The sequence below is a fragment of the Bombus huntii genome, chromosome 5 (genome assembly GCF_024542735.1).
Source record: "Bombus huntii isolate Logan2020A chromosome 5, iyBomHunt1.1, whole genome shotgun sequence".
Lineage (NCBI taxonomy): Eukaryota > Metazoa > Arthropoda > Insecta > Hymenoptera > Apidae > Bombus > Bombus huntii.
In genome coordinates, this window is record NC_066242.1 from 13,145,541 (window position 1) to 13,157,819 (window position 12,279).

General features: G+C 43.3%; 1 protein-coding gene across 1 annotated transcript in view; it reads right to left on the reverse strand.

Annotated features, from left to right (window-relative positions):
* Positions 1 to 12,279, reverse strand: part of LOC126865622 (neuroligin-4, X-linked) — a 225,157-nt gene that overhangs the window by 16,311 nt on the left and 196,567 nt on the right. Inside the window, exons 4-5 of the mRNA XM_050618368.1 lie at positions 5,647 to 5,762; positions 2,483 to 2,715 (exon numbers count right to left, since the gene is read on the reverse strand). Coding sequence (XP_050474325.1) covers positions 2,483 to 2,715; positions 5,647 to 5,762 — 349 coding nt within the window. The remainder of the gene's footprint in view (positions 1 to 2,482; positions 2,716 to 5,646; positions 5,763 to 12,279) is intronic.

A 12,279-nucleotide genomic window follows, 5' to 3' on the forward strand; every position in this document is an offset into this window, starting at 1 on the left:
CTACATCCTGATTCTATTCTGGCTAATTATCGAGGAAAATACTGCGAAAATGTCATGGAGGACGTCTGAATGGCGTATTATTGATCATACTTATTGTACTCGTTTCTATATTTCGTTTTATTTTTCTTTTCACATTTCACATATTTTCCCGACGAAAAAAAAAAAAAGATTGACGACGTTCTGTTCTTTAAACTAATCGAAGGCGTCGATCTCATTAACTGTAATTGACAAGGCAAGTATATTCCTCGTACTACGGTAGAAGGAAAATTGTTTGAAATTTAATACGTTCGTAGGAACAGAGTGCGCGTGTGTATATGTACATGGCGTAGAAATGGAACGCGCCTTTGTTGACGCTCCATCGTCTTCTTCATTAAACGTAACATAATTACACACACGGTTCAGCTGTTCCATTCCTCCTGATTCTTCGTCCAATGTTCACCCGATGAAAGAAGGTAATAGAAATAGATAGACAGATGGAAAGCGAAAGAGTCTCTCTATTCGAGACAAATTAACTCGGCGCTCTCAGCGAACCGGGACATTCAGCGATACTCACAGGAACGTCGGCGGGAAGAAACGCGGCTCGTTTCAACGATTTCCATTCCCTTTAACGTTATCGTTACGCTTCTGATAGCGCAAAACCTCCGCAGGATCATTTATTTATCGCGGGGCTAAAGGCGTTGCAGCGAAAGGCTACTGCTCCGATCGAGAATGGATCGAGAATGGAACACGAGTGAAAGCACGAAACGCACGAACGTTCGAAAGAATCGCGACGACAAAGGGGAACAAAGACCGATCGCGACAAAGGACGAAACGTAGAAAACTAGTTGACGAGGGTAATTCAACGATTTCGGAATTGTTCTGTGTCTAACAGTTCTCTGCTCGCATATTATTTTAGGACATTCGAAGATTCTCTTTTTCAAGTCTAAATGAAAATTAATTCTGATCGCTACAGTACCCATTTTACCTCAATACGACCGCAAAACGTTAATACACCCTGCTTGAATATGCTCTTCGAGCTTTTTTGCTGTCCCTCTAATTGTTTCATGTTAATGATCTTTTCCTTGGAAATTAAAAACAACTACCTTTTCGTTTCTACCAGCCAATGCTCAAAAAATTATGCCCCAGTCGACATTTTGCCGTTTCGTTATTCGTTGTCGGAAGTCTTTGTGCGACTCCGTTCTCTTCTCGTTGAACGCGACGGGTAAAAACATTTTTCCACGACGATACACCGCTCTATAAATACTCGAATCGTTGCTCGCCGTGTTGGCTGGCTAAACGTCGCAATCGTTAAATTACTCCAACAAACGGAATTGCGTTTCGGATAGGAGACTCGTCAGGGAACGATGGGACAAAGGGGACGTACCTTGTCGTCCAGCCGCAACAACGAAAACTTCTAAAAGGAAACTCGAGTAATTAAAAGTGCCGCGCGTACACGTGTTCGCCGCAGGTGTAAAACGATTAAAAGCAAAACGGTGGTTCATGAGTGGGAGCAATCGTAGCGGAAAATGAATACGAACGATTTGAGCGGAAATTAAGAAACCAAGTTTTAAAAAAATGGACGACGGTCAAGCACAAAAGGGTAAAGGAATGATAAAGTGAAAAGGAGGCTCGAGTTGTCGTCTTTCGATTCAAACTAATAACAAGTTTCCGCTAGGACGAATGACGATGCAATTAACGAAATCAAAAACACGGTGTCGTTGGAGTTGTAATATCTCGGGGAAGAATCGAATAAAGAACAGGCTAGTGACGGCAAAACAGGGAAGGTAGAAGGTTCGAGGTGGAGGTAAAAGGAAGAGTACGGTGTCGGCGAGAGAGTGATCAAGGGAAAGAGGGAAAATAAAAAGCGGCAAAAGATTTGACAAGACAGTGAAACGTCGCAAGATAAAACGAGCGGGACGGAAAAAGGGAAGGAGGAAAGTGAAGCACGTGCGAGCAAGAACGGGGAATACAGGGGAGGGAAAATAGGAGAGTGGAGAAAGACGAGTCGTACTTGTTGGCCACATTTCACGTGCCGAATAAGAGAGACTCGCCGCTTTTTCCTGTGGATCTTCCCGGTTAGTTAGCATGCTCCGTTTAGCCACGTAACGAGACCGCTGTTTTGTTCCAGTCCTACCTGCAACATGTTATATACCATGGACGTATCCACGATTATGCGGGATAAGTTGAAATTCACGATGAAACCAAACAGGCGTACGCTCCATGAATTTTGGGGTAGATCGAGAAATCGTAGTGAAATGCCAGGAGAAGATTTTCGCGTGTTTACCGGACAATTGCAAACGAAATTCACCGTAAAATTATGAAACACCTTATCATTTCTAGAATATTTATCATTCCCGAGTTTTCTTGTTTTTCACGCGTAATATTCAGGCGTTTGCAACGGAAAATTGGATAAAATTCTAGGATATTCGAATATACAGGACGACATGGAGGAAAACGCGAGGGAAAATAGGAGGAAATGAAGAAGGACCGAGGCCGGAAGTACCTCGAGAGTTTCGATACGACGTCCTTCCGCATCAAGATGTTGTTCAACGTATTGATCGTGTCCACTTGCAGAGTGAAATCCTGATCGTCAGGATCGCCTGGATCGATCACCACGCCGTCTATGCTGGGTCCGAAAGCAGGCGCGAATTCCAACCCTTTTACGGGGACCGAAACCAGCGCGTTCAGCGGCACCTCTCTCAGGCATTTGAGCAATGCCTGGGGATCACCTGCGGCCTGAACAAACAAGCAAATTTTTAATAAGAAAAGTACCTATACTCGTGCGATGAGTACGAGAAATCTCGTTTATAGATGCTACACGTGCGGTAACAGAGACAAGTCGTAAAGAATAGGTAGGTTCGCGGGTAAATATGTAACTAATGAAAGAAAGCAAAAACAAAAGAAGAAAAATTAAGAGATAATTACGTTAGACAATGGGTAGCATTGTCACAAAGATCAGATCGATATTGCGGTACCTCGAGAAGAGGTGAATCGGCGATTGGTAAACGCGAGTTGCACAGAGCGGAACGCAATGACGATGCACCGATTCGCTTTAATTCGGTCGCACGCAAATGAATTGCTTTAGTGACCGGCCCTGTAATCGCCTTTGGAAATCCTGCTCTCGACAGACGTAGGCTAGCCACAATCGAACGTCGACCGAGCTGCTGTGTCGAGGAAATTTGGGGGGATGAACAAATTGCACCCCCTGCAGGTTCGTCGATCTTGCGCGAGAGCATCGATTCGTTGGTTTAACGAATTTAATCGACGCCTTAATATGTTGGAGTGCTGGTCGGAAGCGTCGACTTCGCGGAGGAGTTTCCAATTTTCGAACGAACGGAGCACGAGGGTGGACGGCAGGAGGAGATGGAAGGTTTGACAATTTCGCCGGGGAATTTTTGGGGGTTGAAGCACATCGCGGCCTGGTTTCTCGCTCCGTGATTGGTTTCCTCTCGCCTGCAGCCCTAGCACAGATTCTCGCGCAGCTAAACCGTAAAATTAGACCGATAGGTTCTACCTCTTTCTCGTGTACGTTCGATCTCGGCCAACCGACGTAAAAGATCGAACAGGATTTCATCAGATTTAGCGTTATAATTTTCCAAGTAAATTTTCGCCAAGGATAAATTTTTGATCGACATTTCGATCTTCGGAATTGATACGTTTCTATGTAAAGTGGCGAAGCCACTTATCTTCGATTCGACGATAACGTTCAATCTCATTCGAGATATTCGTGGCTTCATCCGCGAAGCGTCTCTCGCATTAAAAATCGCGAGAATCGATCCGAATTCGAGTGCACAACGAAACGCCGATGATCGCCGCTCGCTATATTTCTAATCGAACTGTAGCCCGCAGGCTCTCCAAATCCGATACGAAATTAATTTCGTCATTTTTCGCCCGCAACAAATTCAATCAATTCTGACTGGACCGCGGCTATCGGCTCGCATAACATAATCCCGTATCGTTTTCCATTTCGTTCGGGCTGTCCCTCTTTTTTTTTTTCTTTTTTTGTTTTTATTTTTACCACTCGACGGGAACAACGGGAAATAGCGGCTGTAGAGGAAGAGGAGTTGGTTCGGGAAACAATTGGGACGCTCTTACCCCGATTTCGCGTTTAATCGTTATTTTCAATCGGCTGCAAATCGAGGATCTGTTTAGCCTATCTAGAACGTGTTTCGCCGGGGAATAGAGAAGTGGCTACGAGTAGCCGTGGCGCATTTGGTATTGCCTCTCGACGTTCTACGATGAAATCGAGATTCTTTCTCCTACCATGTATATTCCTCTACAGCTGCAGTTCTATTCGTTGCAATTGTTGCAGAGGGTAGCAAAGATCAGCGTTTGATTATTCCATTCGCAAACTTGGAATCGTGGCAGCGGATAGAATACGGTCTGAGTGGAAAGGGATGGTGCATAGCCAGACACTTTATGTATTGGATATGACGGTATTTGCGATATGTATTTATATTCATAGGGAACTTTTTAAACGCTCCGATTAAACCATTACGGCATTCCGTTTGACAGAATCACCAGGGATAAACGGTTCGTATACGATGGAGGTTTAGCGAAATAAAGCAATAGTTCAGTCCAATCACTAAAATTTCAGTCTCGTTCAATTTCAATGGATGAATTTCAAATAAACGGAGTTTCGTTGGATCATTTGACAAGCTAACAAATCGATGCCCAGTTTCGGTAAACGTTCTGCAAACTATCCTTCGTTTAACAAATTTTCCCGAAGTCGCGTTCAACTTTAGTTCCACCGGTGAGCGATTTCAGAAATGCGGCTCGAGCGGATATTGTCGCGACACGGAAGCATAACACGGAAGCGTAACACGGTCGTACATAAATTAAAGTATCAAACGAAACCGGCAAGAACGCGATGTTTTTACATCCGTTAGTTACGCACTAGCAATTATATTAACGATGCATTTCAATTAAGCTAATATGTGCGGCGGACATCGCGCAACAACCCCATCGGGAGTTGCAGCGCGTTTCGCGTTTTAACGCAGCCAACGCATCGCGATACGAAAATATCCCCTACCGTCCAATACAATTAAACTACCGGCGATACACGATCGAAAATAATGTCCGACGTTCGGTTCAGTATTTTCCAGGAAAGTGTGTGTTATTCTTCGTGTATCTGTATCGTCATCGCATCTCGCTTTGCTCTTCGAGTCTCATTTTTTACATTGTTCACTCGTTCCCTTTTATGCGCCGTTCTAATCGCCATTAGTACATGCGATATTTTCCGATTCTCCTTTGTTTTTACGACATTTCTCCTGATTGATAATTTTCTGCGTTTTCGTTCTTCTGTATTTTCTTCCTTGTGCCAGATGTTTTGAAGTATAAGCACGATATACCGTTCTACCCTCGTGCACGCTTCAGTATATGTTTCCCTGGCTGATCTTTAAGTTAAAAGTTCTCTTCCTTTCTGTGTTAAACATAATTTTTAATCGGGTGGACTACGTTCCAGGTAGTCGAGAATTTCTTGCAACAAGAAAACTAATACGGTTGTACGTTTGTCGGTATCGTATGTACGAAAGTATTGAGAAAGAGAAAGAGAGAAGGAGAGCGAGAATTGTTTCCCTCGCGGGGAATGTCTGACGGCGGTTTATTTGCTTCGGAGTTGTCGCCGAACCGGAGACCTTAATGTAATGCACTCCGAGCAATACTCACCCACGAGCAATTTAGATGTTTGGCAACTTGCAGAGCGTAATTTGCAGCTCCTCTCACCAGCGCCCATGGTGAAAGCGCGCTACCAGACATTAGAACGCTGCGATGAAACAGCAAGCCTGCAACAATTAAAAAGTAATGACCGATGGTTATCCATCTTGCGTACGTACAACTACACACAGCCGTACAACTACTACTTTGCCAGTCCGTAATTTCCATCCTTTCCGTCGGACCATCGAAACAAGAAACGCTTTGAACGCAATTAAAATTAATGTAACAAAAATTAACGTACAGATAAATCCTAAAAGTAGCGATTTTTTCTCATTAAGTTATTATCGTGAAAAAGATGGAGCGATTTAGCCAACGTAGTCTTCATCCTTGCATTGCCGCGAATTGATCTGGTCGCTTGGCATGAAAGCAGCACGTGTAGCAGTTTAAAAATATGATCCTAAATGGCTGGGCGAGAAAACCCTTAGCCTCGCGGATCTTTGCTTGCCAAACAGCTTCGTCGGTTTCCTGCCTTTCCGCTATCATAAATCATCGACGAAATAAAATTGAATTGGAGAAATTTCGAAATCTCATTTCGACTCTCTGCGAACGTGGATCTAAGGGAAACACGATGTGTACTGTAATATCGCGTTTCGCGAACGCGATATGATTTTATCGACCTTGATATCCGTAAAACAGGATTTCTCATGGAAGTTACTTAAATCTTAACCGTCGTTAATCTTCGTATCGGTAAGGCGGTGTTCGCCGAGTAACATTATCGCGACAGTTCGCCAAGGTACATCATTATCTCGGGAAAGATCCAACGATGCTACGTTTCGAGAGAAGCAGCAGGATTTCGCGTGGACTCGATACATGTTTTCAAGCAACCGGTTATCGCGGTTTCGGCTGGCTTCGTTAGAGAATCCAGATAACGTTGTTTCGCTACTCGGTAGACAAAAGCTGCTTCTCCCTCGTAATCAGCTGGCTGAGTTTAATCGGAAACTTGGGAGTCGTTAATCTTCGTATCGGGGCGCAAAGGATTCGACCTCGGAGATTTTGTCGCTGGATACTCTGATGAATTCGCGACGCCTGCGGTTTTCTGTCGTCCTTCCGATCTCTGTGTTTCGTCCACGGCTGAGAAATAGATTTTACAACGACCAACGAACGAAGAAAAGGGAAAAGCGTAGGTAGTCGGAGATACGTAACAAATTGGTTTCGTCAATCGTATCGATGAACCGAGCAATGATCGGGATGTCATCGTCGGTGACGTACGTCCACGTGAATGACTCTGTAACGATGAAGGCTGTCGATACGCGTTCGAGAATCTTGCACGAATACGACTCTTATCATCTCCTCAAGTGCGTTGATCCATTAGCTACGACTAGCACCGATGTTCGTGTTTCAGCCGATTCAAACAGTCTATCCCTTGGCTGTCTCCGTATGTGTCACTCAGACGAGACAATCGGTGACTGACGGTTTCTCCAACTAAGTGCGTTTCTGTATACAGTGCTGTCCAAGTCAGCCAGTTATAAATACGACATACATAGATGCATCTACATAAATGGCTCGTTATCGTTGTTAATTTGTAGCCTCAAATTTCCATGTTTGCATATGTTGAAGTGGTCACCACTTCTAAGAAAACTCTACATCTGATCTTTTTAGTTTTCTCAAGCACTGACAGCGTGTAGACAAAAGACTGCGACGAAGACAGACCATGAACAGTAGACAGGCGACGTTGGCTTCGGGGTTTCCAGTTATTGGGTAACACAGCTAGCGCGCGGATCTGGACCAGCTCAAATTGTATTCTTAGTTATAATTACACTTCTATTTAAATATATTTTCTGCCTTACAATTTATCCACGAGTTTTCTCTGTTTACACATCGAATAACCTCAACAGCATAGAATCGCCGTTAGAGAAGAAATTATCATCCGCAAATTTGACAGCGATTTCTTTCGCAATTCGCGCACGTTTAATTTTGCCAAAAAAAAAAAAGAAAAAAAACTAACAGCTTTCATGTAAACACATGGTCATAGGCCCTGTCGCAAAAACACTCGTTAAAGTGTTATTACGCAGCATGATTGCACGGTATCCACTCACGGGAAAATTAATCTGTCAACTTGCCCATTAACATGCACATTCCGTGTTGGACAGCAAGTAAGATGGAGTAGCTCAACATCCGTCGGTTTAAAGTATATTACACACTGAGAGGTACGTCTCTCGAATTGTTCAACCATGAGTTTATCACTTTAAAACTTGCTCTCAGCTCGGATAATAAACGAAGCATGTCTCAGCCAATGGCTCACTTATACCATTATACTTGCACCGTAGACTAGACCGAAACGTTATTGAGACTAGAAGATTGAAGCTTACGGACTTAGAGCTATTTGCATTTCGTAATTTTAATATTTACTAGGAGAGAGTTAGGTGGCATTTCGATGAATCTTTGTTTAGAATTTACGCTAAGGAGTATCAAAGGTGTGACGATGTCCGAATCATTTGAGTTTGGTGAAAGTCGTGGAAATGCTCTTACGACGTTCTTTCGGAATATTTCGTGCCATTTCTATCGCAATACCATTAACGTTAAGTTCCGCATATAAATTGATGCATCGTTTTACTCGTATTCGTAGGATGCCTAGGGATATAGAGAAAAGGCTGCTGAGATATTTCATAAGCAATTTCTCTGACGTACATTATCTTGATAACCTGCACAAGTGAGAAAAATGCGAGACTTGGCGTAATGCGTACTATTACCACGCATACTTCAAATTACTCTCTTTTCTTCGGAACATTGTCCCTGGATACGAGTGGAAAGCGTTCAACTCGTAGAAATAACACCGTGATTGCAAATTTCGCATTCAATTTTTCCAGTTACTCTCAACGTTTCTCTATGAACGCGAGTCGATCTATTTTTATCGTAACGTTATTTTAGTCAAACAACGAAACAACGCAGAGTCCGGAGTTTCTGCGAATGAAATATAAATGCCACGAACCGACGTATAACTACGATCTCATTCTATTCATTCTACTTATTGCTGTTCCGAAAGCTATAAATTTCGAATGATTCTCGCTCGAATGCATCGCATGGCAAACATATTCGAGATATTACCAAATATCAACGCGCTGTTTTTTCCTCGGCGATTTTTCCTTCCGAACGTCACGCTTGGTGTTCGTTTCCGGCAAAGCTTATTAACTTATCATCCACGGCAGTTGTCAGCATCGCCGTGCTTCGGAGAAGATGACTATGCCTTTCCAGTCGAGTTTACGAGGGAATCAAGAAGAGGATCAAGGAGGTAGAGGAGGCACAGAGAAGAGGGCAGCGAGGGGTCGGACAGTAGAAGCTTACGTTCGCTGGTAATATTCATAACTTGCAAGCGGCTTACCGTCCTCTTCTCTCGTACGAATGTTTATGCGGTCGATATTTAAATTAACCGACCACTTGAACAAGTTTTTCCTCTTTTCTCGCGATTATAAATACAATCTTCAGCGTGAATATTCGCGGTCTCTCGCCGCATTAACCGTTCCCCGTTCGTATTTCACCTTACCTTTCTTCTTTTCTTCTCCTTCGCTGTAAAAGAATTGAAACCTCCGAGGGAAGTCGTTTCTGCTCGGCGATCGCAGTTTTCATCGATTTCGTTTTCTTCGCTATGAAGCCGACAAGCAACGAGTAAGCATCGCGGGAGCCTTCGTTTTGCTCCATTTCATTTTCGTCCATCGCACCGGAAAAATGCATTTTCCAGTTGCATTTCCTGCCTTTGCGTATCTATTAATCGAACCGTGATTCACGGCCACCGCAGGGATCCTCGATAGACACTTTATTTTCTGTAAGCGGAACGACGATGTCGGGCGACGTTTTTCTTCTTTTTTTTTTTTTTTTTTTGAGAATTCAGAATTTTTTCAAATCCTCCAGGGGAACGAGAGACGTTTCTAAATACGTTTCCATGGATGAAGTAATTGCAAGGCGTTGTTGAATTAATTGATAGGATACCGTTTCTGGTAACGACACCGGGTATCTATTGGTCACGGAGGAAAATATGCAAAGCGTAAACAGCGCCGTGGGACCCGTGTCAGCTAACGACGGTAAGTTATTATACTTGTAAAAAAATGGCAAATCGGTCTGCATGAATAAAAAGTATCCGAATACGAAGCATCCTTAAGCTGCTTATCTTTATTTTGGTATCAAGAATAACGAAACGTTCTTTCGTTGAGAAAAGTTTGTCTCTTCAGAAATACTAACGCGTACGTGGATGTGCAGCTTTTTTATTTAATTGAAGCACGACTTCGAAAGATGCAATTTAATAACCACAACTATATGTTACTTTTTCTAAGATAGCCTCGGGCCATCGATATGTATCGTCGATATTTCAAGATTCTCAACTAAAAGGATCGATACGTATCGTCGATACAATATTATCGATATCTATTGACAAACTACAGTTTCGTTGAGAATTTTGGAATATTGACAGTATCATTGATCGTCTGAGAACAGCCTTAGACTTTTCACCGCGTTTCTCGTTACGTCGCTTATCGCGTATAACATTTATCAACGTATCACGATCGGGAAATAAGAAATTATCTTATTCCAGTTGTTATAAAGTTCGTCCCTAAAGAGATCAAACTATATTTTGAGTACTACGTTTCGAACTCTCATGCAATTTTCAGAAATTCGAGATTCAAGTGCCGGCTGCCCGACACAGATTCATTAGCGATACCTTCCAAGACCTCGAGTTACCAGATTGCTGGTAATAAATGCACAGGCTGCGTTGCACGCGTGCATAGACACATGTGCGTCCGTTGCTGCGCTGCCAGCTGTACGTCATTTCACAGCACGGTAATGGATAGTCGAACATGCAATATCGATCTGTCTTTTCCTCCGCATCTTCCGTTCTTTCGTCTTTTCCGGTCCGAAAGTGGCCGCAGGCGTCGCGACACGAACTTTTCCCAACGATCGTTGTCTATCCGTCACGTTAACTTCGTGCTATCTCGCGTTTCATATTTCTTCTTCTTCTCATACGCTTCTGTTGGACCGTATTTGGAACGTTCTCCGTTTTCGTATTCGAAGCTTTTCGCTAAGTTGAAGCTAACACGCGGATGAACAGCGCAGAGACGATTTCGTAGGCGTGTATTGATTTTCTCAGCCGAGTAAAAATATGATCGAATTTTGTTGCGTCGACGGTATCAAACGAAAAGAGCGGAGAAACTCGGATATCGCAATTAATCAATGTGAGGTTGCTCAATGTTTCTTCAGTTTCCTTATGCACGGATTACTGATAAAAAGAAAAATCATCTATCGCTGCATGTTCTAATTAAAATCTTTCAATCTATACATTTTTCACATCCGCATCGAAGCGTTCAGATTTTTTCCAATTATACAGTCCAGATGAGAACGCAATCGCAGATTGGAAAAATATCGATATCAGCCGGCGGAAGAGTCGTGATTAGCGCGCGCAACATCTCAAGCGATCCCCCAGGCTAAGGGTTAATCGAGAGAAGCGAAACTGGGCCGATAACATCGATTTCGTAGCTCTCATGTTTTATTGAATACGCTCATTGGTCATGCCAGTGTTCTCCTCTCGAGCCGGCACTCGACCAAGGAAGAAATCGTTTCGTCGTCGGCGACGCGAGGGATTCCTCTTACGGTCAGAAACGGGCACAACGTGAAACGACCTCGTTAGGGAAGCGATTTGATCTATGCCTTTACTCGCGATTCTTTTCTTCCAACGCTTCGACAGCGACCGTATTTTTGTTCTTGTCGAGAACTCGAGAATCACCCAATGATGGTAACTTGGTGTTATCAAAGAACGAACGGTCGACACCCATCGGGCGAATAAGCGTAGATGCGCCAAAGCGTAACGAGCGCTCAGAGATCAAAAATTTTAATTAATAGATCGTTCGGTTGGTTTTGAAAGGACGCGCTTACGAATTTCAATTGGTCAGAAGATCGCGGATGGCAATTTATCAAGCTTGAAGGAATACGCAGACAACGTTCCATGGCTACGTGGAACGCCTTGTGCTGTACCTGTGGATTCAAACTGAGACAGCATAGCCGGCAGTTTATTAGTAAGACGAATGGAGCCCAAAGGATTAATCAGCGAGCTGTGACTTAATGGATGATTTGTGGTGTCGAATTTTGCCCGGCATCTACGTATATTCTAATTTGCCAATTGCCTCGTTCCATGCGTGGCGAATAACGAATCACCGAGTCGAAGGATTTCTCTTTTCGCGGAAGAAACAAAAGACGCAACGATAAAAACGGGAAGGCAGAAAATGGTTAGAAGAATTCCATCGAGATCGACCATTTTTCATCTCTATTTTCAGTAGCTACGACTCGTTTGCTTCGAACACGTAATACACAACCGAACTACAATATCCAACAATACCGAGCGATATTTCTACCTCCGCGATTACCACCAAAATTAATTGGACCAACATCCGTGCAACTTCGCTGATACCATACATTCCACAGACGCGGAACCACCACGAAGGTTATTGGTCTCTCTTGAAAAATGGCTCTTGATTTACAGTTCCTGCATCATCGGTAAAATTTCTAGCTCTCGATTACTTTCATCGAGCGCCGGCAATCGAAACAACGTTCTACTCCGACAGGAAAATCTCAAACGATTAACAAGTCTTGAACAACGAATCCTGC